The following is a 25,029-nucleotide window of genomic DNA, read 5'->3' on the forward strand; positions in this document are numbered from 1 at the left end:
CCTCATCTTCCATCAATCCCTATGTTCCTGTGTCTCCTCATCTTCCATCAGTGTCTCTGTTCCTGTGTCTCCTCATCTTCCATCAGTGTCTCTGTCCCTGTGTCTCCTCATCTTCCATCAGTGTCTCTCTTCCTGTGTCTCTTCATCTTCCATCAGTGTCTCTGTCCCTGTGTCTCCTCATCTTCCATCAGTGTCTCTGTTCCTGTGTCTCCTCATCTTCCATCAGTGTCTCTGTCCCTGTGTCTCTTCATCTTCCATCAGTGTCTCTGTTCCTGTGTCTCCTCATCTTCCATCAGTGTCTCTGTCCCTGTGTCTCTTCATCTTCCATCAATCCCTATGTTCCTGTGTCTCCTCATCTTCCATCAGTGTCTCTGTCCCTGTGTCTCCTCCTGTGATTGATTTCTCACCTGAGCGATGTTTAACACACTAAATATCCATGATCAATGTCCAGACATCACAAACTGCTATAACTGATATCAAATTATTTATCAAAGCAGTGGCAGAATTCAATCCCACAGAGGAGCATTTATACAATTTGTACTTCAGAGCAGAGGGAACTCGTCTGCCTGCAGCCCCCGTGGCTTTTTGCCTTGTAGTTTACACGGCGGCGTGTGGCAGCAGGTCCCTGCTAATCAGCCTGTAATCCCTGCGCTGCTGATGTGAGAAGTGATGCTCCGTGCGACTCTATCATTTTCTCATCAGTGCTCCCTTTGTCTTTGCCTCTATCTCTCTCCTCGTCTACATCTCTGTCTGAGGGGACTGTTGCTTCCCTGTGATTGGGCCATTGTTCTGACTCAGTCACAGAGAGAGCGCCTGTTGGGCTTGTTTACATGGACTCTTGCTTCTAGGCTGCTGGCTAATGCAACACCTTTGTTCTTTTAATTGCTTGCTGTTCCAGCCATAGGGCTGAAAGGAATGAAATATTCCACAGCTTCAGAATACTAACATTTTCACACAGCCAGGAACTCTCTCACTCTTAATCTGAATAAACCAGCAGCTTGCAGCAAAAATACAGGAAATACTGTTCTGTGAAGTTCTAATGTTAACATGTGTGATTTCAAAGTGTGTGGTGTAAACAACTTATAGCTACTAAAAAGTTACAAAATGTCTCCGGCTAACATCCCAAAATGAGGCTCTGATTCATGGGCGCAGGAGGTAGGGGTCCCGAGGGTGCTGCAGGACACCTTAAATACACCAATATTGACATCAGCCACAAAAATCACATATCGGTTGGGCACATCACATATCATGGAGATTACCAGAGGAATGAATAGTCTTCCTTTTGACTCACCTATGTACACAAATGTGAGTGGAAACAAGGTCTCGAAGCCGCAGTATGTTTTTGAGGGCTTTGAATTCCACCTCAAGGAAATCAGTCGCAATGCAGCCTTCTAAAGCAAACATCTCAAAAATATAGATGGATAGATGTACTCAGGTCTATACAGGTGTATCCCATAACTCACACATAGAAGTTAAAACATTGAAGAAACTGTGAAAAAGACGATGCTAATTGTTAAAAACCGGACTACAAAAAAAGAGAGTCTTGAATAATCTAAATATGCATAGATAAATTAACACATAAATAAAATCCTAGGAGTGTCCACAGTTCTTTATAGTTCTTATCACTGCACCGTTTCCCGGGGCAAGCGAGTGCTGAGGAGGAAGGCAGGCGGTGACATTCCACCCACAGCTCAAGTCATGAGCTGATGCCGTTGTCCTGTGTGTTATGTCTAATGGCTGTGAGGACAAAGGATCTCCTGAACCTCTCAGTCCTGCAAGCGCACTGCAGCTACTTCTCCGGCCTTTAATAATGCCTTATAGAGGGGTGGCTAGAACGTTGTCTAATATAGCACATTTGATGTCAACTCTGCAAAAAAAACCATTACAAATACATCTATATTCGCTTACTTCCACCTTCCTGTATTGTGTGCTTTCTCCAGCTCAGTGTTATTCTGTGAGCTGTAAAAAACCTCCCTCTGTGCCTTTTAAAAAATCTAATACAGCATGTAACCGCAGAGGCTCAAAGAGTTGCATTGATTAATTGATGGGGGAACATCAAGTTTAATCTCGGGGTTAGATTTCATTCAGCAGACTGCCACTGCGCACCTCGGGATCATATCTCTCCTTTCACTGCCACATCCTATTCTCCTCGGCTGCAGAGCAGATGAAAGCGTGTTAATAGCTGCTCTCCATCTGTTGGCTTCTCATAGACGATCGGTCGATACAGGACGGGGGGGGGCGTCTGTCTGTGTGAGTGTTTCAGGGTGGGAGGTAGGTAGGCGGAGGCGGAGGTGCGGGGGGCGGGTATTGGTTGGTGTTAGCAATGAGGGGAGGCTTGACATGAGCAGGAAGTTCAGATAGAGCGCGGCATGTTAGGTGATGGGACTCCCCTGGTGGCAGGTTAGTAGGAGCAGGAGGAGGTGGGGGTGTGGTGTGTGTGTGGGGGGGGGGCCTGGAGATAAATGAGGCGGAGCTGTCGATAAAGAACAGCTCTTTATCCTCTGTTAAAGCTCTATTCATTTCATTACTGTCAGGCCCGTCTGCTGAAAGAGGCCGCGGCAGTTTCCCCCAGGATGCATTTCCCTGCGAGGGGTAACTTAAAAAAAACTGCCAGGCCCAGGGCGGGGGGGAAATGGAACGAGGAAGAATGAGACATCAGTCCGACTGAGATGAAATGAGACAAGATCAATCAGTGTGCCGGAAGAGAGGCCTTTGATGGTAACTGATATTACATAGAGAGACGCGCCGTGGCTTTAGGGTTGTGAGAAATGACACACATGAATTAATCCAGGGTTATTTTAGACACACAAAAGGGAAAGGGCGCTCTGTTGATGTAAGACACATATTTTTAATTCCACTCCACTCTGGATGGACTTGTCTGGATGTCGCCGCCTCCAGAGGCAGGTGATTGTAGCCCTAAATGTTAGCTTAAACAACATGCTTGAGTCATAGTTTTTCTTCCTTACTCTGATGTTTGCCACTTGACTCTGTAAACTGCTCATCCAAGGATTTCTACATATTCTGCACAAAGCAATGCATGATGCTGATCTCTCCTTAAGACGCTGCAATACTCCCACACTGCTGACATTTTCTTTCACATCTGACCATGAAATCCAATCCGAGTTTGTCCAACAATCGACTTCTTTTGTCCAATTTATGTACAGTAAATGAACCTTGTGGAGTGCCGGTTTGATTGAAAAGAATTAGGGACAACAAGTGACCAGCAGTGGTGGGTACCACGACTCTAAGCAAATTGGTTGCGAGCTGTGGGTCTGTACTTCATAAAAATCAACCTGACTGTAGGCTGAGAATTCGACTACGGCTTAGGTTGTAACCAGAACTCCAAACTCGTAAAAAACTGATTGTATTAGAAAGAGCTGCACACAAACTGCACGTTGTTGACTGACTGCAAAATAAATCTAGCAGGAAAACAGTTTTTGGGTTCCCCGCTGAAATAAAAAAGTATTAATTTATTGTTCTGATTTGTGAGATATGAGGCTCTTGAGCTGCTTGAAACAGCTCCCTAAATGAACTTGTTATCAGTTAAGAAAGAAATGCAGTTGTTGACGAGGCCAGATGCACAGCTTGATTAAAGTTTGCTTAATTAAGTTTGTTTAGAAAAGAAATTCATTGAGTGGAGACGATACACTCTCCCCTTAAGGCCTGCTGTAGATGGATTTTCTGTTCGGATTGTATCTTATTGTGTCTGTCGACTTATCTTTATTGGTTTATGACAACTTATCTTTAACTCCATCCCGCTGTAATGCCTCTCAACATAACACTCTCACAGGCTCTCTCTGTCTGTCAGGCCTGCAGATCATTGTGATTGATCAGTCACAGGCTTCACTATGATGGTATCCTTGACAACACTGCACACAGTGGTTCAGTACAGCCGGAAATCTTTCTATCAAGGAGCTGGACAGAGATCAAGTTGTACTTGTCATTGACTCAAAGGGGATACTAGGTGGAACTAATTTGAGTCTGTCTGAAAAAAGGACTTTGAGGAGAGGCTGGTGGGCTCCAATGTTTTTCTGTTTAGTCGTCTGGCTGCCTTGAGGACTTTTTGCCTTTAAATGAACCTCTAATTTTATTCATAAAACTTGGGGTTTGATTAGCTTGTCTGCTCTTTAGATTAAACTGAATTTATAGAAGGTCAACTGAATAATAGAGATGCAGCAATTGTGAGAATCTGGGAAAATATAAATGCTTAAAATAACATTTAGCCAATGGCGGATTCTGATACTTGTGTTTTTGCATCACTTTATTGTTATTCTTTGTGTCTGTTTTTCAAGTGAGACTAAAGACATCCTAAGGGTCTAGTCACACCGTGCCCAAGCTCACTTCACCCTCAAAGTCCAGTTCGTTTCACTAGTGTGAGTACTCAAGATCCATGCTTAAGAACGCTACACTTCCTTGGCCCTGGCACGCTTGGAAGAGGTGTGCTTCAGCACGGTACAGCTCATGCACGAGCACAAGCACAGGTACACAACGTGGGACAGCCTTCTATCATCGAGAAGTCCCTGAGTGTACTGTCTGTATCTGACAAAAATTACTCAAAATAAGCTACAAAGTCAGTAAAGTAGCTGTCACGTTCTCTGTGTTGTTCACTGATGTGCGGAAACGGACTCGACTGCGCGTCCATTTTGTATATTTTTTTATTGTTTGAGTCCGTCTGTATTGTAAACTATGCATGCTTCATGATCACGTTCATTGCAATGTTATGTAGGCTACAAGAGGTAACTGTGCTTAGGCCCAGCTAGTCCTGGAGCAGTGTGAGTGCAGGCCAGCAGGGTAATGGGGAGGGGGGATAATTGTGTTTAAGCACGCTACAGAGTAGCTGGGCATCGTGTTAGTGCGCTCTAAGAGAGAAGTAAAACTCTCTCTGGGTTTGTTGTTCCCAGCTCTGTGTTCACACGGATGTTCGGCACTTCTTTTATCTTGTTTGTGTTCCTCAGAGGCTCACACATGTTTCATACATGTTTTTTTTTTGGTTTTTTTTTATCATGTGAGCCTCTTCTCCAAATGTTAGCCCTGCCTTTCAGGGATGCTTTACGTAGAGGAATAATGGCTGATTATCAATGCAAGAGTGCAGAGAACCAAATGAGTTGAAAATAAAAGTTGCATCTATAACATTTTTAGGGCGATCAAAAAAACAAGAAAATGGTGAAAGGAGAGAGTAAACATTAATTTTGTCTTCAATCCTCCATTTGAGTCAGAGAATATTAAAAAATATTGATCAAAGCAGCTGCAATAAACGTAATAAACGTTGTATTGATATTGTGATCCAGTCAATCTAGCACCAACTTTATAACCACAAGTTCAAAGTTTAAGTAGATTTAGGCACTGGAGCTATAACCACAGTGCTAGGCAAGAGGACTCACCTGTGTATAATAAAAGACACATAAAGAGGAAAATATATACTGCGATCATCTTTTGAATGTGTATTCAAAGACACAATTACAGCTAATTGGGGGACGCCGGTTGCCTAGTGGTTGGTGCACATGCCCCATGTACGGAGGCTATAGTCCTCTAAGCGGGCGGACCGGGTTTGAAGCCGACCTTTGGCCCCTTTCGTGCATGTCATTCCCTACTCTCCCTGATTTCTGACTCTATCCGTTCTCCTATCTCTACAATAAAGGCATAAATAGCTCAAAAATACATCTTTAAAAAATACAGCAAATTGTTTTGGGTTTAATAAGCAAAAAAAAAAAAATAGACAGACATTGATCTCGGCATTGCTGTCTGAGACTCATCCTTGAAGTGGTTTAACAAATGACTGCACGTGTTGCCTTTTTTGTAATTAATAGTCCTTTAATTGGACAAAGTAATGAGCTGACGGATGAAATATGGGAGCAGACATGTGAGGACAGCAATTGTCTCCCAGGAAGCGACCGCTGTGAACTTGCATAATAAAGAAAAACTTAACTAAACTACCTGCCCCCTCCTTCCTCCCTCTGCTTCTATTCAACTTTTTTTTTTTTTGTCCTCCAGGGCTCGAGTCACTGCCGCCACTCTCATTTTAGCGCAATCAGTAAACAGTAGCTGATAGAGATTTCTCATTTTGGAGATAAATAGGATCTGTGTAATCCCATTCCGTTGTCTGATAAGATACAAAGTCTAATTCATATCTTTGTCTCTTCAATTTCACAGGTTCGTGTGAATCTCGGGGGTCGACTGATGCAGCCATGGGCCGATTGCTGGATCTTTGAGAGCGACCTTCCTCCCCCTCCTTCTACACCGCATCCTTCTCCTCTCCCCCCTCCTCCTCCTTCATATCTTCTTCCTTTGCCCTGCACAGCTGGAAGAGGAGTCCTTTGAATCAAGGGAACCGGCAATCAACCTGTGACACCATCGCCTTCTCTTCATCTGCAAATCATGACCAGCACAGATTGGATTCCTGGCCAAAGAAGATGGCTTCTCCCGGTGCTACTACTGTACGTCGTCCCTTTGCTGCTAATGCAGGGTCCATGTCAGGCAGCGCCGTCGGGTCCAGAGTCTGACTCCTGTTCAACTTTAGTCCAGAGCCGCTTCTTTGGCTTCTTCCTGTCATCGTCAGTGTTCCCCACCACTCCTTGTTCTTGGACCTTGCAGAACCCGGATCCCCGGCGCTACACAATCTTCCTCAAGGTCACCAAACCCACCAAGGACTGCATACCATTACAACTTCGCACATTCCAATATGATTCCTTCCTGGAAACCACACGTACCTACCTGGGCATGGAGAGCTTTAACGAGGTAGTGAGGCTGTGCGATGCTTCCGCTCCCGTGGCCTTCCTGGAGGCCGGAAAGCAGTTCCTCCAAATGAGGAAGGGACTCCCTCGGGCAGGCACACCCGTCACAGAAGGCAACGGGGACTTCAAAACGGAGTTCCTCGTGGTGGGAAAGCGCAATCCAAGCATGGCCGCCTGTCAGATGCTGTGTCAGTGGCTCGAGGACTGCCTTGCTTCCAGCACGTCTAACAGGCCCTGTGGCATCATGCAGACTCCGTGCACGTGCTGGGAGCCCCCGCCGCAGCTCAGCGAGGGGGATAGCTGTTATCACAATGGAGTATACCTGGAAAACTGTTTACCCAGCGTGAGGGAGATTGGAAAAGACGCTGAGATAAATGGTGAGTGGAGAAGCTTTCTGGTTGTTCAACAGAAAAAAGGAAATGCTTGTGAATACAACCTACAAAGGGATCCCATCGTTCACATGCTTTAATCTTTACTAGGCCTATCACTGTTGACAAGTTAATCATTTTTAATGTAAATGAATCAAATGATTTTCCAACTTCATGTTCAAACAAAACAGATCCTCATCTAACTTTTTACAGTGGAAAAAAAGCAGACAAAAGATCAATGTCATGAAATGACAGAGCCCAAATACGAAACAATGTCTCCTCCATGAGCTGCATTATCTTGGACATTTAAAGGGATCATGTCATTCACAGCACGTGGAGATGTAGTTATTGCATTACGATGAGGCCATTTGACTTCAGAGCTGTCGCTTGACGATGGATAAGATCTATGCAGAGGAATAAAAAGTTTGCACTAGATAAGCTATTCATCATCTTGAATTCTAAGGCAGTGATAGGAGGCCTAACATTATGCTTATATGAACTTAAGTTGGGGTGAGTGGCAACATCTGGCTTAAATTGTGCAAAGAGTAAACGCAATCTTCTGAGTGGTCCTGTGTTTTCATTCATAATGTTTGCATAATCGGTGCCTCTGTATGCGTAGTGGTGAGCACGAGAAGCTGAATGGGCTCAGGTGATTCTGCCAGATCAAGTGGATCCAGTGGATGGCCAATTGAAAGCTGATGTTCCAGCCCAAAATCAAATATTTGGGCTATGTTGCAACAGGCTGGTAGTAGCTTTATTTAAATTTCAATAAGGCACATTTTAAGTTTTGATGAATTTTAAGTAGTAGTAAGTAAATACCAACATTAAAAATATGATTAGAGAGGATTAATCACAGCCTCCAAATGGGTGCTGGTTTAGCTCAGTTGGTAGAGCAGGCGCACATGTACAAAGACTACAGTTCTTTGATTTGATGCAGTTTGGTGCACGTTTTCTTCCACCCTCTCACACCCTTTCTTGTCTCTTTAAATCTATCCTGTTAAAACAAAGACCCTCTACTGTGATGAATCCCAATTAAAACTTTTAAGCACTTCCTTTAATACATCAACTGCTTTGTTTCCAGCTGTTGTCTAAATGTTAAGATGACCAAACATCTGTTCCTCCTTTCAGTTTTTATGGAAAGAACGGCCTTGCCTGAAAGAAACGATTCTGAAAAAAATTCTGACCTCAAAAAGGTGACCCTTGGAGGTTTAGCCTGCACTCAGCAAAATGACAGAGAAATTGCATCTTCAGTAGCCATCAAACCCGGTGGAAAATGTGTGTGATTTGTGAAAAGTGAGGATAATTGTGTGACATTGGCTCAAAAGCAAGTGGAGTGCTTTGGCTGAAGTCGAAGAGAGAAAGAGGGACTGAAAGACTGCAAATGGAAGGTTTAGGGTTTCATTTGATGGAAGCGAGCTCTGTGACCTTGCGAGGTCAACACTGAATCCCCGTCCCTCTGCAGTCTGGGATGGGGACACTCGATCGGCCTCCGGGAAGCCTGTGAAAACAGAGGAGAATCAAGTGCTGACATTGGATAGCTCTGGGGATGCTCAGGACAGGGATGGGAGAATGGTGTAAAGAAAGACAAAAGAGGGAAGATAGAAGGAGAGAGGCAGAAATGTCATTGGATAAGGGACTGTGGCTTGAAGTCTAATTGTCTGCTGCTTGATCCTGGCTCTCCTTCCCCTCCCTCGGCAGACGGGATGTGGTCTGACATCTCTATCCTGGCATCGTCAGGACTATGGCCAGAGGGATGGAACATTTCTCAGCTACCCTTTCTCCCTCTAACCTTTCCACCATCTATCTCTCCCTCCTGCCTCTGCCTCTCTCTGTCGCCTAATCAGCCTGTGGTCTTTATTCTATCTCCTCCTCCTCCTCCTCCTCCTCCTCCTCCTCCACCTTCTCCTCTGAGCCACCATGCCTCCCCCATCCTTCCCTCCGCGGGGCTGATAGTGGGCTGACACTGAGCCAGTCGTGGGAAGCCAACCAAGCAGAGAAGATGTTGCGGTGGGTATCTCCTGCCTTATCCTCCTCACAGTCTCCAGAGCGGCTAATATCCCCTCGCCACCCCGGCCTCCTCTCCTGCTAGTTATCGCACTTATGTAATCCCGCTTATGGTGCTCGACAGCGGGTTGTGGGCTGTTTGTGCCTCAAGGTGTGAAAAATAAAAAGAAATATACCATCCACTGTTAGCTCCTTAAGAGATAGAAGGAGAAAGACACATTATAGATTTTTTCTTCTCTCTATGTCTCTGTGTTGGCTACAGCCCATATGAGTAGATGAAAACCCAGGTTCAGAGTCAATGACTGGCTGGAACCCTGTCATGAGCTCGAACAGAGGCTGCATGCAGTCTGTGGATATTTTACTGGACAGGTGACTAGTTGAATCTCATTTTTGGATGAGAATTAAAAAAGAAGGTGGAGGAGATGAAATGGGTTCTTTTACGGGGAAAGGTGTGGGATCCAGGCTGTTTATATGGCATGCTGTGCAGTGGAGTGGCGAACAGACAGGTGATTGTTGTCAGTGATGAATGAAAGCGAGACAATAGACACCGAGATGAGAGAGAACGGGGGAGAATAAAGAGGAGTGGTGAGGCTGACAGGAGCTGAAAGGGTGAGTTGACAAAGTGAAGCGGGCTTTACGAGGACGAGTGGCGCTTGTTTGTGTCAGGTGATTTGCAGCTGGAACTTTATGGTTCCAGGAGTTCATACATTACCCACTGTCTCCCAGCCTCTTTCACTCTCCTCTCTGCAGAAGGACAGAAGGTTCTGCCCAGTGGCAGATGGAGGGCGAGACCTGCTGTCAGCACTTGAGGGCTCTGCTCGTGTCCACTGCATAGAGGGGCTAGACAAGTAGTTTGTGCAGACTTTGTGGGGCTGCTGCTCCCCTAACAGATGAGGATTCAAACTGTTTGTCTGTCGCTTGTTCTCGTGAGCTTGCGAGTTCATTCTTTCAAGAAGGACTCCCAACAACGGCCGTGTGGGGGTGCCTTAAAACCGCCTACCTTCTCTGGTCAATTCAAAAACAGACCAGCACTTCCACATAGCGTGTTTCCTTAACGTCTGATCATATAGTAAGGTATTTGTATCTTTTCATTCAGTAGATAGTTTACATTTTGGGCCTTTAATGAAAGTACAACTTTTCTATTCCTGTCCGAGCAGCTTATCACTGAAAGGACAGAGAAAAAGTTGGATTCTTTTTAAATTGAAACTTTATATTAAGGCTGCTCCCTGTGTGGACTCTGAAAGCTTACCCTGGTGCCCCTAAGAGCAGCTTGATAATACATTGAATTTTCCGTTTCCTTTCCTTCAGCCTGACATTTCTGTTCATTTTAGCCAATTTTTTCAGGCCAGTATCACAAGTTGTACGTCCATATTGGGTCGAGCTGCACATTACAATTTACCTCCAGTGCCAATGTTCCATGCGACTGCAGGAAGAAGTGTGCCCTTTATGAAGGAAGGGGGGGAGTTTGGGGTGAAGAAGTTTTGGCAGGCATGTCTTATATATATATGATGTTCTTTGCAGAAAGTTTGCATTCCATAGATCTGCACTTAAATGTTTTCACTGTCCTTTTTCCATACCATTACTTCTTACATCAAATATATTGGGTGACAAACACATTTACCAAAACAGCAAGTTTAGACTGTACTCGTTGATGTCTTGTCAAAGTCATAAGTACTTCAGTGATGTCATTGACAACTGATTCACATTCAATATCAATGGAGGGGGGTAAATTAATGACACTCATTTACAATTTCATGGTCCATCTGTCCTTTCCTTTGCTGTATCCACCTGGTTTGGTAGCCTTTCGTGAATACTGATTAGATGAATGAATAATACATAGAACACGTTTTAAATTGGCCGGTCAAATCACCAGCATTAACTCACCAGATTTGTCTTACACCTCTTATAAAAGAGTAACATCTAAGGTCCGGGACATCGTTCAGTGTCTTCAGCATCCTCTCTGCGGTGAATTAAAGCTCCCCCCTCTGAAAGGAGATTCAGATTACCTGAGGCTAAATCACTGAATCAATGAATCAATGAATCTTTATATGATTAGTGCCAATGCATGTTTTTTCAAGACACATTTCAAAAGAGCAGGTAAAACACCTTTCTCATTGTTATATTATCTAGACCCAACAGACCTACCAAAACAATGCAGCCCGAGGCGAGGGCATGTTTGTCCGCAGCTTGTGCTTAGTGCTTCATTATGGTGCATTCCAATTTGATAACACCTTTGTGCAAACGCGAGGGGGAGAGGGGTTGGAGGTGTGTCGCTGTAGGAGAGCGGAGGATTTAGTATGGCAGAGGTGTCGCCAAACAGCAGTTTGTTTTGGTTTCATGCTCAAGGGCGACATCTACAGGGTCAAAAAGTTGCACATTCTTACATTATCGTCAGACCATCACAATGATAACCTTCTTTGTCTAGGACAATGATGACGGGTCAAGAGACAGAGACACAGCACATGTTATTCCAAAAATAAAATAAAAACCCATAACGTTCAAATTGGAATGCATCTTAATATGAAAACAATCCACCGAGGGGTCAACCTCTGTGTTTTTAGGGGTGAATGGTTAGGTTAGTATATTGATTTTTTTTTTAGACTGATAGGATCGTTGTTTCAATTCTATTGAAAATACAATACCAGATGTCGCACTATGAGTGAGTTTGACCTCTGGTGTTACAGATAGAGCACAGCTAGATGATCTGTTTTTCTTTGTCAATAAAATCATCAATGGGAAGAGCTTAATCTGTATCGATTCTGATGTGACCTTTGATCACATTTAAAGGGTGAAATGATTTTAAACCAATACATCTCTCTGCTTTCAACTATGAATTTCAGCTGCATCCCTGAATAGCAGGGAAAGCAAATATCCCGGAAAGCTAATTTCATCACTAAATATTTGCAATGAGACGCTTTAAAAAAAACAAAAAAAAAACATCATTAAGAAATGATGATCATGCTCGAATACTTTAATTGCAGCTAATGATCATTGGCCCATGCTCCCATACACCCATGGCTCACAGTGTGCACACAGCTCGGGTGCTATATGTGAGAAATCTTTAACCTTTAAGATGAGAGGACACGATGATTTAAGGGCTATTTCTGGAATGTTCTGACATTCAAATGGTCAAAGTAAAAGGTTTTGAGACCAAATAGTTTCCATTGGTAGTGTCGGTCTCGAAGTATTGTGCATGAAAACCCTTTTCTGGTATACTCCTCCAATGTGTGTGGATGTGGTGTTATGTCACCAAACGTGGTGTGGCACGGAGCGAAAAAAAGGGATTCATTTGTTGCCCTCAGTTGACAGCAGTGGAGGCAGTGAGTGATTAAAGGATGGATGAGGGAGATGTGTGGAGATGAGAAAGCACATGACTCACGCTGAACAAAACAGACACCATGGTGATAGTTTTTAGAAAGCCAGCAAGTGAAGGTGAAAGAGGAGAGTTTTCATCCATACCCAAGCATCGTGAAGGGTCGCGCCTCGGTTGCCTTGTTCATGCACTCTAAATATCATTCAGCATCTCAGTCACTTAATGTGTGAACTATTTATTAGTCATTGAAAAAATTACAAAACAAGGACACCGCCGCTCAGACTGAATAGGCACTGAGACAAAGAAGAGAAGGCAGTGTCGCCTCTCTGCATGAAAAAAGATGTCAACGTTACAAACTGAATAAATTAAAAATCCTTACACTTGAAAGTTGATATTATACATCACAAAATAAAAATTTTGTGATTTTCCTCATCAGGAAAATGTTGTCTTATGAAACCAGTGTCGTCGCAGAGCAGGATTTTCTGGCACAACTTCACCAACTAAAAAAAAGTGTGAACTAAGAAGAGTAAAAGGCTTGAAGAGGTCGAAATGCTCGAGCATCACTTGTAGTATGAAAGTCAACTTTATTACCAAATTAGACTGACGAACATCGGCATGTGGCCTTCATCAGGGGACCCTGGCTTTTATCATGGGACCAAGCATTTAGACCAAAACGCGTCGGCCTAATTTGTGAATAAAGTTGACTTTCATGCTACAAGTGTTGAGCATATTGACCTCAAAATGGAGCCTACATCCATTTGCATCTCATGTTCTTGTTCCCTCTCTTTTTCTGATCTCGGCTCTCTGCAGACTATTTAATGTAGATACTGGTTCCTGCTTGAACTAACAAACCTGATTTGATCCAGTCTGCCTTTGACAAGAACTACCAAATCACCAAGGTGTACTTTAAGAGTTTTCTTTGTCTATCATCGCGATGAAAACTGGAGGGAAAACATCCACACAAGTCGCATCTGAATGTTCTCTTCTTCTTCTCTTTTTTTAATAGCTTTCTTTTGTGGCCACAAGTTCTTTTGTTTGGCTTTTTTATCTTCCCCAAATCCAGATTCAGGCCAGTGACAGTGACTCAGCTGTCACACAAGCTATGACTCGTAGGCGTGAGTGTGTGTGAGTTGTAAAGGTCCCTGTCATGGGGAGTGTGTGTCAGGTCCAGGCAAAAAAAAACCTGACAGCAACCAACATGTGGGCTATTTTTCTGTTTGACCACTGACACCAGCAGTAGGCTGCGGTCACTGAACTGTATTTGTATGTTAGTGCACAACTGCGTTTTTAATTGAATATTTAATTAAGCAGGTTGGTCCCATTGAGACTAAGAACCTCTTTTCCTAGCTGAGACAGTCAGCAACATCACAAAGCTGCAGACAGACACAAAGGGAGACAAAGGACAATTTACAAAATACTTTTTTTTCATTAAAGGCTTTATATGCAATTGATCCAGCAGATGTCGCCCTTGAGCACCAGCATGAAACCAAAACAACTCGCTGTGCATTGTTGTGTTAGCATGCTAATGCTAGTGATCTTTATTATGCAAATGTAAATTTACCTGAAATGAGCGTGATCTAGAAACACAGTTAAGCAGTGAGTACAGTATGTTATTCTTCTTTTCTCTAGTCCCTCAATTAAACAACTTTTACACGCAAGGGGAGGAGTCAGCCGGCTGTCCGGGCGATGTAAACAAACTGAAGATAGGACTCTGAAAACTCTGAAAGCATCACAGACAGTGGGACTCGGGTATTACACCCATTGTAGACAGTCATGACTCACAGAGTTATTTTCAGAGGATATACTTGATTTCTTTTACATTTAAGTGTGAAAAATCACATAGAAAGCCTTTAAAATAGAACTATGTTTGAGTCAAATGTGGTAGTAAGTAGTTTAAGCAGCCAAGCTAAAAGCATCCACATCCGGTGCTGACCAACTTTGGAAAATGGTCTGGTAGCTGGAGAGGTGCCAGGTCACTTCCTTAGTGCTGCCGAGGTGCCCTTGAGCAAGGCATTGAACACCCACCAGTTCAGGAGAGCTCGCTGTGGGCAGCCCCCTCACTCTGACACCTCTCCAGTAGTACATGTCCATAGGATCCTGTTGGTATACGTAGTACATCTTCTTCTAATTTCCTTAACACATGTTTATAGGCTCTGCACACCCATGATAAACCAACACAGGTGACTGTATATGACATATAACTTTATTAGACCTCAAACCTTTGTTTGACATGTCAAAAACTCTTCCATTGCTTTTGATGTCAGTCGTCATCGTGTGACACTTTAACCACTGATTCATGTAAATGGTGTTCTGCAGAGCTCTGCACACCATCAACCTGAAGTGAGGTTTAGCCGAGTGTCTGTGGAGATGTGCAGAGCCTTAATAACCACATTAAAGGGGATTCTAATCAAATGTGTATTTATTTAATTTGTGCAACTCTTTAATATCAGTGCTGAAATTGGCTTGCAAAAATCAGTTGTGATTTTTGGCTCTTCCAGCATGTTGTTGCTGGCCTCAGACCAGCCAGACAGCTGTTTTTTTGTGAGTGCAGTAGAACCTGCTGTATGTGTGAAAAAACTGACGGATAGAGGACTCTTTTCTCTAACTACACTGTCTCCACTTGGTCAGTCAGCTCTGGCAAAAAGCCTTGGCAGGGTTGAGATACTCAATTGTTGAGGTTTTTATCACAGTCTAATCAGGGCTGTCGTATTGATGTGATGGAGGGGTTAAGAAATAAAAAAGGAGCAGACCGGTCTAAAACGGTGACAGTGTGGGGAGAGAAGAAGAAGGAAAAATACTCATAAAACCCTCCTGACTTGCACTTCTTTTCCCCAGTAGCTGGCAGCCAGCTGCGTCTTGAGGAAGATGGATGTTAGTGCTGCGTCTCTCCCTGCGAGCCTCCGCCCGGCTGGGCCGTAATGTTGCTAAACTAAGGGATTTCCAACACGCCTCCATAAGGAGCACTGAGGAGTCCTAAAGCGAAACTGATGCATTGGCTCCTCCACACAATCATATGCGTGGACCCAAGCACCTGCATACACACACTAGTATGCAGCAGTGACGCACACACACACACACACACATGGTGAAATGTCACACCAGAGAGTAGTGCACATACCGGTGTAACCACGCACAGGTCCCTCGTGACTACATGTGGGTGGCTGACTGAGGGAGGGAATAGAGCTGATTCTGTATGTAGGTGTTCCTGCGTGTGTGTGTGTGTGTGTGTGTGTGTGTGTGTGTGTGTGTGTGTAGAGGGAGCGCGTCGTGGTGTTCACCACATGGGGCGCCATGTGGGCAGGAATAAACTGAAGGGCGATGGCAGCGAGATGCTCCATGCTGGTGTAGAGGTCACTCCGCCTACAGGGGGCATCGTAGCCTGTTTGGGAAGTTTTTATTTGGAGGTGTGGGATGCAGCACAGGAAATAATTATCAAATGAGCATGATCTTATTTTCTGTTCACCCCATTAGTGACGAGTGTAATTATTAGACATTTCTGGATGTGATTACGAGCATCGCTATTGTTTCTGTTAATCTGCTTACCTCACCTCATTGTGTTGTCAATCGGTCTCAGCTCAGGATGGTTATTTCATAGCTAAATTAGAATCCTGAGATTAACTCATAATTATTCTCAAATGTAGCGAGGAAGCAGCTTTTTTGAAAAACTTACAATCCTGAATCGTATCCATTACGTACCAATAATGTACCAGTGGGAATGGCACAGTTCTTGGATCAGCAATGCTGATTTATTGGTCAGCCCAGCGTTTTGGTCCTGTATGACTGAAACTTAGACTATATATAAATATGGACAATGCGTCTCCATCTTCTCTGTTGTAAAAAATACCCACAAACGGGTGTAGGGATCTGGATTCTCCAGCAGTGGAATTGAGGAATCGCCTATTTTCAGAAAATTGAACCGTAGATCGTTAATGAGTTAAGTTTACGTTTCTATGATGGCAGGTGCCATGTTTGAGAAAGATATATTTTCATTCTGTTTTCTTTATTTTTAAAGATCCCCAACACTTGCTGCCACATGTGAATGGTAAATGTACTTGAGCTTGTGTAGTTCTTTTCTAGTCTTCTGACTACTCAAACTGCTTTTACACCGCAGGTCACACCTACACATTGACACACTGATGGCAGAGGCTGCGAATGTTAAGTGACCATCAGAAGTAACTAATCCCATTCATACACACTGGAGTTAAGTATCTTGCTCAAGGACATGTTGCTGCAGGAGTTGGGGAACCCCCAACCTCTCGGTTGAGAGACGACCGACTTTATCGATGTGTCCTTGGGCAAGACACTTAACCTCAAATTGCTCTCACTGCTACGTCCTTGGCGTATAAATGATTAGTGATGGACTCTTTACTTAAGAGCCTCTGCCGTCAGTGTGTGAATGGTTAACTGTGACCTAAAGAAGACCAGACAAGCGGTACACAAGCTCAAGTTCCTGTATCGTTTACGATTTATGATATGATATGAAAATATGTTTCAATGAGTAAAAAAACAGGGGCATTATCAGACCATTTCTATTGGAGAGTTGCAAGGCAAGTTCATTTATAAAGCACCATTCACACAAAGAGTAACTCAAAGTGCTTCACACTGTTAAAAACAAGACTTTAAGAATATGCAAAAAGATAAGCCTTACAACAATGGATGTTACTGTTAAATTTTCAACTCTATATTTCCTATAGTCCCACTCGTTGTTAGATCTACTCGGTTAATATAAAATGTTTCTTAAAAATGAGGGTTAAATATCAGGATGAAGCAGTGTGGTCTGCTTTGAGTACAGCCTCACAGATACTAGCATGGCTGTCGACTTTTTGTCTTGTTTTTATTTATTAGTTTTAAATCAGATTTCCCCCCATGTCATGCTATAGCTGATTGCATTCTCTGGGATTGTCTTCTTATTGACATTAGCATACACAGCCAGGACTTGTGAGTGAGCCTGTATATAAAAAGTAATGAAGATCAAAGGAGAAGCAGCTTGGGCTAAAAGGTCACTCTATTAGCTCAGACGCTGACACTCCACCGCCACCACAGAAGTGAACAACTTAACATTTAAAAAGAAGTTCAAGGCAGCGACCTCCCCGCTCATTAAGTTTCTGGCCTTTGCCGACTTCAACCTGTTCCCTGTCAAAGTACTCACTTGAACTTAAAAGTCAGTGCGGAGCGAGTTGAGGGATGGTCCGTCTCCTTCCTCCAGGCCGCCAATCAACGGACGGCCGATATCTCAGCTCCCCTCTGCACGCGGCCCCGAGGGGTTTATTAAACATTCATGCTTTAATTAAGCAATTTTACTGCCGCTACTTACCGGCTGATGATAAAAAGCACTGCTCTAGGATGAGCACGGCCAGCTGACAAATGTATAGGTGTGTGTGTGTGTAACATTGTCCGATGTGAGAGACCATTAATTTCCAGTCGTAAAGAAAAGTGAGGATTAAAGAAAAAGCAAGTTGAACTTTTTTTTTCCCCTCCCTCATCAGTCATGTGTGTCTGCAGGAGGAGAATGGTCGACAGTAATTCAGGGGATTGTGATACCTCTGTTTTCTAACAGGCAGCTCATCACTGTTTCCTTTGCTCGCTTTCTTTTTCCTCTCTCTATTCTACACTCCATCACACGCTTTTTTTTGGGGGGGAAGGATTGGGTAGATTCTGAGAGATTTGAAACCATTTTTCCCCTTCAGAAAAGTGCTCTATTATTGAGGGACCTGTGTCATGCCTTCCAAGGGTGAAATTGTGTGTGTGTGTGTGTGTGTGTGTGTGTGTGTGTGTGTGTGTGTGAGAGTGAGACAATGGAGACTGTGTGTGTTTCACGTTGCCGGTCTCCTTGCAGGCTGCGAGGACATTTCAAAGCCGGTCCAACTGTCTCACTGTCATTGCTCAGATGTGATGACTCGGACAATGAAGACAAATGACTCAGAGCACTCTTAAATGTACAAGTTTACTGCTGCTGTGCGGCCGGAGCAGGATGGGAAAAAAACTGCCTTATTGGTGTGAGTGTGTGTGTGTGTGTGTGTGTTAGTGCATCTGTGTGTCCTTGTTAAGAGCAGGCGGTGGCTCTGCAGGAAAGGCTGTAAAGGCTGCTCTCCTTGGCGGTATCCTGGAATGACACCCAGAGGTGACACACTGTCACAGCTCTCACCCACAAGACATAGGACACACACAGACACACACACACACACAGACACACAGACACACACACACACACGAGAAGAGCTCATCAGAGCAGACACGTTTCCATGTGCTCCTCTTACAACACACAAGAGGAAGAAATCTGAAGAACAAAACAGTCAGACCTTTTTTTTCTGAAGCTAAAAGTTCATCTTAAATTTCTCGTGTCAAAATCAAATGTGAAATGTATCTTGCTGTACCAAAGCTTTTTTGTTTGTCCTATCTGGCCTTTCTCAGCTCTGTGCCCAGTTATTGTCAGTGAGTGTAACCGCAGTCAGCGTGACGACTCAGTGACTCAGTACCTTTTTTGTTAGGGATTTATAATACAAGATTTTCGTCCTGACTTTCCCTAGAGTTGGAAGACAATAACTCCACACAAGAGGCCGATGCACTCGCTCCTTTTATTGGCAACCGTTATACATGACATTTTTAAGGACAAAATCTTAGATGTGTCAATGCATCGTAAATGCACCAGAGATACTTAGCAGGTACGTATCTGGCTCTGAATGCCAGTCAAAAACATGTGGTAACATTCACTTTTAGAAGAAAGAACTCTCATCCTGTTTGCGGTCTTGCCACTTTTCCATTTCCCTTCTCACCTTTGCGCCTCACACAGTTTTTAACAGTTCTGTAGTGGATTCTTCCAGGTGAGATTTCCGGCAACGTTTGACCTCCTGTTACAGATCACACATGTAATGTCATGTGACAGGCGACCATCTGTTGGCAAATTTGAAGTAATTATTTCACTGACGTGACTGTGGACTAAAGAAGGAGGTGTGTCTGTGGAGAGCGTTTGTTTTGGTTTGACAATCTGCTCTGCAAGTGTAAGCCTTAGTTAGGTTTTACAAGCCTATAAGCCCTCATATAAAATAAAGATGCTGTTGGAAACACCTTCAAACACAAATAAAACATTCCTTTATGTTAAGAGTCCAGGGCTGATGAAAACAGAGGGGAGAAGCTGCTTTTCTACACAAACTCACATGATGGCTGACAGATTCCTGTAAACATTTTATCCCCGTTGGACAGAAGTCTCTCCGTGTGGAGTTTGCGTGTTCTCCATGTGCATGCGTGGGTTCTCTGCGGGTACTCAGACTTCCTCCCACAGTCCAAACACATGCTCGTTAGGTTAATTGGTGACTCTCACTTGCCTGTAGGTGTGAATGTGAGTGTGGCTGGCTGTCTGTCTCTATATGTCAGCTCTGTGATTGGCTGGCAAACAGTCCAGAGTGTAACCCCGCCTCTCGCCCAATGACAGCTGGGATCGGCTCCAGCCCCCCCTGCGACTTGAACGTGAAAAGCAGTATTATAGATAATGGCTGGATGGACATTCTTGTGAGTTTTATTGAAATCCAGACCAAATGTCATGGGTTCTTCTTCAGTCAAATGTTGAAAACGTAACCTCCAAGTCAGAGGTAACCAAAAGAGAGCATGATCACTATGATAAAAGTTATTCATGTATCTCATTTCACTCTGTGTTTAATTCAATGACTTTATAATCAACTTCTAGGAGTTGCGTCCCCCCCCCCCTCTCAGCTTGGATTGATTTATTTACCCTCATTTATTTCTCATCAGAGCATCACAACATGATTAGGCTGCCATTTCACAGTTTCTCATTTACGCGCTTGATAGACTCCTTATCTTTTTACTGCTTTCATATCTGCTACAGATTATACTGCTCAGTCCAATCTCAAGCAAAAAATTACAATCAATTAATTTCAGGCATCCCTAAGAACAAAATCTCTTATTTCAGCTCAAAAGCCCAGAGGCTCCACGGAGAGTAAATCTGTTCAGATGCTTTGGCTAAATTAAATTGTTTCTCCCCTCTAGACTTTAGTTCTTCTCTCTGCATAATGTGAAAAAACACAAAGATTACTAATAAATGATCTTAATCTGTTCTTCTCTGCTATTTAAATCCACCAAAAAACATTTTTTTCTTGCAAATAATGAAGCAGATTCATGCTTTATTCTACAGGTTGAATTAAAGATGTCACATACAGGTTCTTTACAGGAGGGTCAAAGCCAGTGATGGTAGTACACAGATCAATAGATTGATATATAGATGTACTTCATTGTTCACAAACTAGGAAAGTATTGACACAACCACATCAATAATTATTACTTAAGTACCTAACTTAATAGTTAAAGGACTTTTTAACGACTTTTGCGACTTTTTTAATCTAGAAGATGTCGCCCTTGAGGAAACACCGCCGCTATTGTGAATCCTCCGCTCTCCTCCAGCAGCACACCTCCAACCCCTCTCCACTCACGTTGGCACTAAGGAGTTATCAATTAGAACCCATCATAATTAAGCTCCATTAAGCGCAAGCAGCGGACAAAATTGTCCTTTACTCGAGCTGCAAATTGCCTGAGACCTGCATTGTTGTGTTAGCAGGCTCATGTTAGCACACTTTTGTTAGCTTGCAGCTTCACATTGTATGAAAATTGACACAGAATGACCATGATTTCAAAACGCATATGTGACATCCAAATAAGCAGTGAGTATGTTCTTCTTCTTCTCTCTAGTCCTTGACTAAAACAGTTTTTATACGCAAGGCCGTCCCGTCCATGTGAACATGACATAAACAACAGCACAGCCAGCGAGACTTGCGCTTCTCACTCATTGTAGACATCCATGACTCAGAGAGACATTTACGGAGGTAAACTTAATTTCTGATATATTGATGTGTCAAATGTCGCATATCGCTCCTTTAAGTAAAACTACAACACAGAAACGATTGTATAAAAACAATCTATAAGCAGGAATACCAATTTATTAAATGGTGCAATGACTCCTAATTGTTGGCATTGTCTTGAATGTCTTGGCCATGTTTTTCAAATAAGAGCTGCCTAGCAGGCAAAAGGCCACCTTGGAAGACCTTCCCCACTTTCTTCATGCAGAGTTGATTCTTCTGCCAACAGGGAGGAGGTAAACTTACTCTAGGAGGGCCAAATCAAAGAGTTATCTTAGGTCATTTGTCCCATTAAATACACTGTAGGCATTGTTGCCATTAAACTCATACTATGAACTCTCTGACTTTGTGTCTCATATATCACTTGCCTCTATCATGATGATATCCATGGCAGTTTAGGACAAAGTTTACACACTACTCACATTTAACCCTTGGAGAAACATGAGGCCATTTTTTGTCACAAAGGTGTTTAAGGTAACTTTTTTTCTTACAGTCTCCAAGAGTTAATGTTGCACGAGCTGAGATAGTTCCAACGTAGGCATACATTACGAGATGCATCTCAAACCTAGCTCCTAGAAGGTATAACGAGGTTCAGTTTCGGACAATTTTTAGAATTTCTTCTATTGTATTGATGCTTAAATTATGGTATTGTGACAACCCAGACTGCCATATTGGTTATAGCTTGTGGACACTATAATGGCACAACCCTTTTTAATCATTTCCCACATTTCTACCATTTACTGTATCTTTTGGTAGGAGCATTTCCTGAATGGATTTCATTGTGACTTCAAGGCTTTTGTCGTACATTATTCTCTTTTTCTATTTTTGTTGATTCTGTTGAGTGTCAAAATCTAAAGTGTTGATTTCCTGTCACAAAACAGACAGACAGGGTCTCTGCCTGCTTTTCCTTATTCCATGTTGTTGCTATTTTTCAGCCAGTGAAAATAAAAGATAATGATTTATTTGAAGAAAGGAAACTGAAATCAAATCCAAACATTCAAAATGTCATCCAAGACGTGTTCAGTCTTCAGAGCACTTTCGTGTAAACTCTTTTTTTATTCTTATTTTGGACAAAAGCATAAAATTGTGTCGTTACAGAACGCAGTTTGTCTCCAACAGAATGAACAGTTGAATTTAGAAGGCCTTTCATCAGGTTCCACCCTTTCATATACGATTCCTTTCCATCAATTGTGGTGTTTTTTTTTTGTCCCACTAGAGTCTTGAGAAGAAGAAGGCAGAATAGCAGTTTGTCTGTTTTAGAAAGCTCTTTAAAAACACATGCCTTGTCGCTTCAGCTGCTGCTAACAGAATAACAGTTCATGACAGACACAGCAAAACATGGGAAGTATTGTTCATGCAGACAGGAGGGTTCATCCAGGTGCTACATAGAGAATCGAATGACTCAAGACTACACTGACTTATAACAGATCATTCAGCTTTTACCAAATGTCTTTTGAAAAGCCTCCTCTAATTTCTCAGTCTTGTTGTGCATTTCAAGGCTTATGTTCAGTACTGCCACAGTTCTGCTGTGCCCAATATGGAAGCGGACTTGCTGTGCATATTTAAATTCTTTGCAAATGAAGGAAATGTTCCACATACAGACAAAACAAAGCTTTGCATTGGTTTTTACACTCTGAGGTGTGAAGTCGAGCCAATATTTTCACACACAAGCCTCCGCTTATGTCGGAAAACATTCACATAAATATAGATGAAGTGTTTTCAGCTTTTTGTCCGCTCCACTTTGGCGCTACAGTTGGAAGTTTCTTCCACTGAACACTGGTATAAAAAAATAGCTTGAAGCCCATTCACACCTAATGGAGATGATTTGTTGATAATTTGTTCGGCCAAACATTTAGTGCAATAATGAGTATTTATGGAATCAAGACTGGCTCCTGCACACATATATAATAATTTCAGCCAATTTAGAAATCAATGGGGGAACCTTGCTGCAGGGTTTTTTGTTCCCATTCAGCCACAATAGTGTTACTAAGGTCCAAAATGCTGCATGGCTGAAAATGCCTCATTCTTAGTCAGCGTTCCAGTTTCACCCAAAGGTGTTGGAAAGGTTTAAGTCAGGGCACATTGCCCAGTCAGGTTTTTCCACCCCAGACAAGCAAACCATTTTGAATTGGAGCTGGCTTTGTACTTCATGTAAGTATCCTCTGGAATAATTTAGGAACAGTTACAAACTGGTGACCATTGCATGTATATAAGAGGTGGACACAGCGACTGTGATGGAGCTTTAAGGTCCATGTTCTATTCATGTTAGAATGTATTAAGCCTAGAGTCTGTTTTTTTTATGGCTTCCTTTATTTATTTATTTTTTAGTTCGGATTGATTCTGTTTTTACAAAAGGGTGGAGTTTGAGAGCAGTAAGGAGTTAGGGAACACCACGTTATCAGATTTAGACAGTTTGGCTGACCCTACGCTGCTGTAATTAAATGTAATGTCAGTGTTTCCTACATAAAGAAAGTATTTGTGGTGGAATCTGATTGGTTGTTTATTTAACAGAAAAACAAAATGCAAAAAGAGTTTGTGACTGTAAGAAAGCTACGTCTCTCTCACTCTGCTTTGTTGTTGTGTATTTCCTTAACTAATAATTAATGTTTTTTAAAAAAAGAATGGACTATTTCTGTATTTAGAAAACATACTTTAGCAAATAACTTATATTTAATTTTAGCATAATAATTAGCGTTATTGTTTTGTTTGGTATTTGTGTTACCTTGGGTTCACCTGAGGTTACCCCATATATCGACAGGTAGGACGGTAGAGGTCCAGCATGCACCTGGGTGGGCATATGGTTTTTTACCAAGCAGCAACCTCCTGTGTTAAAAAATGAAGCAAATAAGGAATTGCAAAATCCTGTAGTCCGTTGAGGGTCTACTTGAGGCTGGATCCAAGAGTCCCGAAAGTCACATATAAACCACATTCAAAAATGCCAGTTTTAATATCTTTGTGTGCTTGCTTGCTTTTTGTATAAAAAAAAAATAAAAAAAATAAAAAGACGATAGACCTAAGAAAGATATATCGGTATTGACATTTTCTCTCCCAAATACTGGTATCGCTATCGGCCCCAAAATTCCCATATTGGTCGGGCTGCAGTAGATATTAAATTAAATGTCTAGCACCAGTGTTTGAAAGTTTTTAATGGTAGTAACACATCTCTAAGACTCTCAGATTACCTTGACTACCCCCCCATCAAAGTCAAGGACATTATTCAGTGACAAAAAATCTCTTTTGTACATGCAATGTCAAACCATTCAGTAGTTTGCTGAATGATGCTGAATCTTCTTTTAAAGGTTCAATCAGTTGTTTCGTTTTTTATTTGTTACACCAGTTGCCATGCTGCCAAATAAGTTTCTGTTTTTGTATGATTACTTTCACACTGTGTAGTATTTTCTTGGCGCTATTTTGAATGAAACTCAAAAACAAATGGATCTGAAGAGATTTATTTATTTATTAATGTGTTGTAATTTGGCAGCATGACTTGTTCTGATGATTAAATATCACAAACGTGAGTCTCGTCAAGAAGAGGTGGTATTTATCAAATTGAAATGAACAATGGACAACTTTTACTTGAGTCTGGTGAGTCAGACTTGGATCAGACATAAGTGCAAACTTAATGGAAAAAAGACAGGCTTTGTATTTCACTGCTTTGGGCGTAAACACAAAGTACAATTATGTAGACAGGAGTGCTATTAAACTTTTGGCATGTGTCTTGATGAAAACTTGGAACTCATACTACTCAT

At 42.5% G+C, this 25,029-nt stretch overlaps 1 protein-coding gene across 13 annotated transcripts in view; it reads left to right on the top strand.

Annotated features, from left to right (window-relative positions):
* Positions 1-25,029, top strand: part of adgrb1a (adhesion G protein-coupled receptor B1a) — a 153,445-nt gene that overhangs the window by 37,100 nt on the left and 91,316 nt on the right. For all 13 annotated transcript variants that reach the window (XM_020637022.3, XM_020637016.3, XM_020637017.3 and 10 more), the window contains exon 2: positions 6,151-7,108. In XM_020637022.3, the coding sequence (XP_020492678.1) occupies positions 6,376-7,108 (733 nt within the window). In that variant the 5' untranslated portion in view covers positions 6,151-6,375. The remainder of the gene's footprint in view (positions 1-6,150; positions 7,109-25,029) is intronic.

This window comes from Labrus bergylta, chromosome 8 (genome assembly GCF_963930695.1).
Source record: "Labrus bergylta chromosome 8, fLabBer1.1, whole genome shotgun sequence".
Classification (NCBI taxonomy): domain Eukaryota; kingdom Metazoa; phylum Chordata; class Actinopteri; order Labriformes; family Labridae; genus Labrus; species Labrus bergylta.